A 7,877-nucleotide genomic window follows, 5' to 3' on the forward strand; every position below is an offset into this window, starting at 1 on the left:
GGGGGGGGGATAAATCAAATATCATGCATTAAAATACTTCCATTTTACAACAACTACCTCTCATCAAATCTAGTACTAGCAGCTGAGTGTATGATAGTATCAATTTCTTGGAACATCTCATCTTTCATTTCCATGTTTTCAATCCCAAATTCTTCAAATGAAACGTCACCAGCTACTGGAAATACCTTCTCTTCTATGAGATTGTTTAGCTCTGCACCTAACTTTTCTCTTAGAACATTAAACAATTCAGCCTCCAAAATCTGTGAATGAAACTTGTAATAAATTATTGTCTTTCTCTCCACAATAACGCATTCAAGAAAATAACTTCTCTCATTTAGGTAATTTATATTTTTTGTGTAAAATCAGCTGAGCATTTAATTCATCTCAAAGAAAGCCAGCAGTTATATTAGAGCAGAGGGGTGTTATACAACCAACACCTATAGTGACCATGAGAGATAGCTACCACTATTCCAAAATTACCCTTATGTGTATCCCTAAATAATCAGTTGCTCCTCACATTTGAGAAGAAAAGTAAGTGCTACTATAACTATGGTGCAACATATAATGAAGGGTAGTTTAGTCACACTAACTATTTTCGTCTAGAATTTAGTATTTTCTTAATGGGTGTGCCAAAAACAAATTGGTCACTTATTGTGGACCAGAGGGAGTATATAGCATGACTTCACTCAGTTTCAATATAGATGAGATAGTTTGACTTGGCACGAAATTTAAGAACGAAAAAGAAAACTTTTGAAACTTATAATCCTAATAGTTTTGTGGGGCCATGATATTTGCATGGGAGTAAGAACTTCTCATTATATGTAAAATGGGTAAAATAAAAAAAAATTAAAGTTAAATTATTTTCAAATACAGAAATGAGTCATTCTTTTGGAACAGACTAATAAGGAAAATATTTTATGTAAATTGAAAGGGAAGGAGTATTTATTTGAATCATATTGTATTTTTATTTGTTTGTATCACCGACTATATATGAGGTTATAATATTTAAGTTTATGTCAATAGTTATTCATATAATTTATTCTTTTTAATTTATAGAATTTAGCAGGATCATAATATTATCCGCACATCATGCGGGTACTAATACTAGTAATGTAAAGTAACGGTAAATGTCACCTTCACAGTAATCTTTTAAGTGAAGGACGTACGCCTCGATGATATAGGAATAATTATGCTATTCATTGTCTATGCTGTTGAAAGGTAAACGTAAGTATCCCGGCCCATAAAATAGTTGAGGTGCCCAAATAGAAAGAAACACTGCCCTTAATATAATTTTAACATTTACCATAACATTAATTCTTGTTCAAACCAAATGATATATTTAAATTGGTACTAGCGAGTAATAATCAAAATCTAAATAAATAAAAATAGATGCTTAGTACCTCATCTTTAAAGCGTATTCTGGCTGATTTGGTGTCCGAAGCTCTTAGTAGAAGGAATAGCTTTTTCACGTTTGGTTGAATTCGTAGTATCTTTTCCACCAAAACTGCATTACAAAAATAAAGGCAATAAGTATGGTAATTTGGAATAGATATAAAAACCTGATTAAATTACATTAATAATGTAAAAATAATTTGAGTTATTAGTACATATATAACATAGATATATACGTAGAGACGGAGAGAGTATTCGCACTCTTTGCAAGGAAACCAGTGGCTCCCGTAACGAGAATAGTCTTGTCTTCTAGAAATGGGCCAATTTTAGTTGATCCCATAGGGTAAGAATTGGGCAGCTAAATTTAGTTGTAAAGACGATGAGATGATTATCTAATCTCACAAAATAAAATAATGATATTGATTTATTGAAAATGATAGTTGATATGAACTCATGCACTCATCTCCCAATATTTATAGGCAAATTAGAAGATTAACAAAGTAAAGGATTTGGATAGGTTCTGTTCTGCAATTAATAATGTTGTAGGTTGCTCCTTACCTAAAGTTTAAGTCACCTCAAGAATTAATCATCCCTACGTGGGAGCCTTGAATCCTAGTGGTATTAGTGGGAGTTTTTCACGCAATAAATAATTCCTGTTAGTGTCTTTCATTCCCTCACGTAAGAAATATTTAAGAAGATGAATAAATGAAAGGAGTGGAAGCAAACACTTAAAATTACTAGTAGCCTGTTTGATCATTTTTTTTTTTTTGTGTGTGCCAGAAGTGCTTTTTTCTTTTTCTTTTCAAAATTAAGGTGTTTGGTCAAGCTCTCTGTCACCATCCGGAATTCTTACCCTCGAGACCGTGATGGTACCTAAAATTTCATTTGCTAGGCAAGTATACATTAGAATAGTTTTTAGCCATTTTTAACAATTCAAATTAAATAATAACCAAGAAACTGAATAAACTGAAGTAGAAACCATAATAACAGCGATATCTAGGTATAATCTCAGATCTGGTATCACAAGTACACGAGGGGTTAGAGTACTACAAATAAAAGTCTGGATGAAAGCATAACCATCTGAAATACAGTAAACAACTAGAGAGATATGAAAGGGGATTTCAGGGCTGCGCACGCCGTGCAGCTGTACCTCTAGTCCCCGTAAAGCAATCAATCCGAGCAATCTATTGACCGCCGCTAGGACATACTCCAAAATATGCACAAGAAGTGCAGAGTATTATATGAGTACAACCGACCACATGTACTCTGTAAGTATCGAGTCTAACCTCGACGAAGTAATGACGAGGCTAAGGCGGGTCACTTACAATAACCTAGCAGCATAATAATAATAACAGGAAAAGTAAGGCAGTTAACTTATGAAAACAAACTCAATCCTCGAAATCAGTAAATCCAGACACATCAATTCTCAGAATTTAGGATGGAAATACTGAAAGTTAACACAATACAACAATGAATACGACACACACAATCTATCGCGGCGCAACCTGATCCCACCGTACAACACAATTCTCCTTTATTTTACCATATCAATATCAAGAATAACATGTAAAATCCGTTGCGACGCATAATCCATTCCCGCCATATCAATCAGAATCATTATCATAATCCTCCCTTATTTCACCAAATCAAAATCACATATAAAATCTGTTGCGACGTGCAACCCGATCCCACCATATCAATATCAATCCTTCTTTATTCCACCTATTGCGGTGTGCAACCCAATCCATAAGCAAAATTAATAAATATAATCAATTCAACAACTAAATTCACAAGAATCTCTACGATTAAAGAATATGAAAGCAAAGCCGTAAAGGAACCTTGTACCAAATCAAGAAATGCTACAATTAATACAAAGCAACAAGACAAGCGAAATATATGGCAGTTAAAGTGTACAAGTAAGACAAGTAAGGCAAGTAGCAATTAATCATGGAATCATGGAAGAAACAAACATTTCAATACAAGAGTAAATAAATGACAAGTAACAAGTTACGGCATAGGAATCAATTAAAGTATATAACCGTTAAGACATGGAATAAGATAATTAATAAAATACGGAAAAGCATGGAAATAATTATTTTGACGGCGTATATACACTCGTCATCTCGCATATACGCTATTACACATGAAATTCACATAACATATAGTTCGATGGTTCCTAATTCCCTCAAATCAACGTTAGTCCCAATACTTACCTCGCTCCGCAAGAAAATCAAAGCTCAATCGGGGCCTTTCCTCTAAAATTCACCTCCAAGCAAATCGAATCTAACCAAAATCGAGTTAATATCAAGAAATAATTAAATAATTAACAAAAATAAAGTTAAGATCTTTACACTTTTCCCAAAAAGTGAACAAAAGTCAACCCCGAGCTTGCTTGGTCAAAACCCGTTATTCTGACAAAAATCCAATTACCCATTCACCGAGCCCGATTATGTGATTAGTTTCGAAATCCAACCTCAATTTAAGGTCTAAATCTCAATTTTACAAAAATCCTCAATTCTACCCAAGTCCGTAATTTTCTACCATGAAAGAGCATAGATTAGGGTCAGATATCAATGGGTGTTGATGAAAATAGAAGAAAACGAGTTAAAGTATACTAACCTATGAAATGATGATGAAATTTCTCTTCAAAATCGCCTCTAGGACGAGCTCTAATGAGAAGATGGTAAAGAATGGGTGAAATTCCGTGTTTGGAACATTTTAAATCACTGGCGTCAAGTCTTCATCGCGTTCACGAAGGACCTCACACGATCGCGAAGCACAACAGCCCTATAGAACTTCGCATTCGCGAGATGCCCTACGCGTTTGCGATGGCTCTGCCCCCTTCCCCCCACCCCGTCCTTCGCGTTCGCGACCCTATAATCGCGTTCATGTAGAACACTGCCAAGCTCCCCCGGAATCCCCATAAAGCTTCACGTTCGCGTGTGGGTGGTCACGTTCGTGAAGGGTAAGCCCCCCAAAGCTTCACGTTCGTGACCTGTTCCCTGCGTTCGCGTAGAGTAAATGCACCCTCAACCTAGGTTACTCTTCACGCTCGCGAAGAAGGATGCACCCGACATCAGTAGACCTCAGAAATCGGCATTCTTCTAAGTTCAAAATCATCCGTAGCCTATCCGAAACTCACCTGAGCCCCTTGGGCTCCAAAACAATCATGCACACAAGTGTAATAACATCATACGAACTCCCTCTCGCGATCAAAACACCAAAATAATACCTAGAACTACGAATCAGACACCAAAATGAATAAAATTTTCAAAGAAACTCAAGAACATGCAATTTTACAACCGGATGTCTGAATCACGTCAAATTAACTCTGTTTTGCACCAAATTTTGCAGACAAGTCATAAATACTGAACTGAACCTATATCAAGTTCCGGAAACGAAATCCAAACCCCGTAGCAACAAAATCAACCTACTGTCAAACTTAGAAATTCTTCAAACCTTTAAATTACTAGTTTTCAACAAATCACGTTAAATCAAGTTAGAAACTTTCCCAAATCACGGTACGGACCCACCGGGACAATCAAAATACTGATCCGGGTCCGTTTACACAAAACATTGACCATAGTCAATTCAAATGAGTTTTAAGGAAAAATTTCACATTTTCATCAAAAAATTTTACATAAGAAATTCCTAGAAAAAGACACGAACTACGCACGCAAATTGAGAAAGGATGAACGGAGCTATTTGAGGTCTCAGAATACAGAAATAAAGGCTAATACCGAAAATGACCTATCAGGTCACCATATTCTCCACCTCTAAAACAAACGTTCGTCCTCGAACGAACATAGAAAGGTACCTGGACTAGTGAAAATGTGTGGATATCTACTCCGCATGTCCGACTCGGACTCCCACGTGGCTGCCTCGATCCGCTGACCTCTCCACTACACTCGAACTGGAGGATAACTCTTAGACCTCAACTGCTAGACCTGCCGAGCTAGAATGGCCAACGGCTCCTCCTCATAAGTCAAATCATTGTCCAATTGGACTGAGCTGAAATCTAACACATGGGACGGATCACCGTGATACTTCCGGAGCATAGACACATGGAACACCAGATGGACTATTAATAAACTAGGTGGCAATACGAGCCTGTAGGTCACCTCACCCACTCTCTCAAGAATCTCAAAGGGCCCGATATACCTAGGGCTTAACTAGCCCTTCCTTCCGAATCTCATAACACCCTTCATGGGTGAAACCTGGAGCAATACCCTCTCTCCAACCATGAATGCAACATCACGAACTTTGCGATCAGCATAACTCTTCTGCCTAGACTGAGCGGTGCGAAGTCGATCCTGAATCATCTTGACTTTTTCCAAGGCATCCTGAACCAAATCGGTACCCAACAACCGAGCCTCTCCCGGCTCGAACCATCCAATTGGTGAACGGCACTGCCCATCTGAATGCTCGATTGGTAGCTGTTATTGTAGGCAAACTCCGCAAGCGGCAAAAACTGATCCCAAGAACCCTCGAAATACATACCGCAGTCATGAAGCATATCCTCTAATATCTAAATAGTGCTCTCGGACTGCCCGTCATTCTAGGGGTGAAATGTTGTACTCATTTAACCCCGTGTGCCTAACTCACACTGTACGGCCCTCCAGAAGTGCAAGGTGAACTGCGTACCTTGATCAGAAATGATAGACATGGGCACACCGTGATGATGGACGATCTCGCGGATGTAGATCTCAGCCAACCGCTCTGAAGAATAGATAACTTCCACTGGAATGAAATGTGCCGTCTTGGTCAACATGTCCACACAGTAACCCACATCGCGTCGAACTTATTTTGAGTCTGTCATAGCCCAACAACAAAATCCATGGTAATATGCCCCCACATCCACTCATGAATCTCTAGCCTCTAAAGTAAACCATCATGCCTCTAATGCTCGTACTTTACTTGTTGATAATTCAAACATATGCAACTATATCCTTCTTTATCCTCCTCCAACAATCATGCTGCCGTAAGTCCTGATAAATCTTGGTGGCACCCGGATGAATAGAATACCAGGAACTGTGGACCTCCTCGAGAGTCAACTCATGAAGCACATCCATATTGGGCACACAAATGCGACCCTGCATACGCAAAATCCCATTATCTCCAACAGTAACCTGCTTGGCACCACCGTGCTGCACTGTGTCCTTAAGGACAAGAAAATGGAGGGTCATCATACTGACGCTCTCTGATGTGCTCATACAAGGAAGACCGAGAGACTGTGCAAGGTAGAACGCGACTGAGCTCCGAAATATCTAACCTCATGAACTGATTGGCCAAAGCCTGAACATCTGAGGCAAGCGGCCTCTCACCAACCGAAATATATGCAAGGATACCCATACTCACAGCCTATCTACTCAAGGCATCGGCCATTACATTGGCCTTCCCGAGATAATACAAAACAATGATATCATAGTCTTTCAACAACTCCAACCACCTCCTCTACCTCAAGTTAAGATCATTTTATTTGAACAAATACCGTAGACTCCAACGATCGGTGAATACCTCACACGACACACTGTAAAGATAGTGCCTCCAAATCTTGAGCGCATGAACAGTGGCTAGCAACTGTAAGTCATGAACATGGTAATTCTTCTTGTGAACCTTCAGCTGCCGCGACGCATATGCAATCACCCTGCCATCCTACATTGACACTGTACCGAGCCCAATACGAGATGCATCATAATACACCGTGTAAGATCCTGAACCTACGGGCAAAACCAACACTAGCGCCGTAGTCAATGCAATCTTGAGCTTCTGAAAGCACAACACAAACTCATCCGAACATCTGAATGGGGCACCCTTCTGGGTCAATCTAGTCAATGGAGCTGCTATGGATGAAAACCCCTCCACAAACTGGCGATAATAACCTACTGAACCTAGGAAACTCTGGATCTCTGTAGCTAAAGTAGGTCTAGGCCAGTTCTGAACCGCCTCAATCTTCTTAGGATCTACTTTTATGCCCTCTGCCGATACAACATGCCCCAAAAAGGCGACTGAGTCTAACAAAAAGTCACACTTTGAAAACTTCGCATATAACTGCTATCTCACAGAGTCTGAAGTACAATCCGAAGATGTTGCTCATGCTCCTCTCGACTGTGGGAGTAGATCAAGATATCATCAATGAATACGATCACAAAAGAATCTAAATAGGGCTTGTACGTTTGGTTCGTCAAATTCATAAATCCTGCTGGGGCACTTGTCAACCCATATGACATTACTAGGAACGCATAATGTCCATACTGAAAAGCCATCTTAGGGACATCGGATTCCCTAATATTTAACTGATTGTAGCCAAACCTCAAATCAATCTTTGAAAACACCGTGGCACCCTAAAGTTGATCAAATGAATCATCAATCCTCGGCAACGAATACTTGTTCTTGATAGTGACTTTGTTCAATTGATGGTAGTCTATACACATTCTCATCGACCCATCTTTCTTCTTCACGAACAACATGGGCGCACCCAGGGC

The 7,877-nt window shown here is 39.2% G+C and overlaps 1 protein-coding gene across 2 annotated transcripts in view; it reads right to left on the minus strand.

Annotated features, from left to right (window-relative positions):
- Window positions 1-1,788, minus strand: part of LOC109235047 (fatty acyl-CoA reductase 3-like) — a 10,181-nt gene extending 8,393 nt beyond the window's left edge. For both annotated transcript variants that reach the window (XM_019401055.1, XM_019401056.1), the window contains exons 1-3: window positions 1,654-1,788; window positions 1,401-1,504; window positions 58-260 (exon numbers count right to left, since the gene is read on the minus strand). In XM_019401055.1, coding sequence (XP_019256600.1) covers window positions 58-260; window positions 1,401-1,504; window positions 1,654-1,732 — 386 coding nt within the window. In that variant the 5' untranslated portion in view covers window positions 1,733-1,788. The remainder of the gene's footprint in view (window positions 1-57; window positions 261-1,400; window positions 1,505-1,653) is intronic.

The sequence above is a fragment of the Nicotiana attenuata genome, chromosome 11 (assembly GCF_001879085.1).
Source record: "Nicotiana attenuata strain UT chromosome 11, NIATTr2, whole genome shotgun sequence".
NCBI classification, from domain to species: Eukaryota; Viridiplantae; Streptophyta; class Magnoliopsida; order Solanales; family Solanaceae; genus Nicotiana; species Nicotiana attenuata.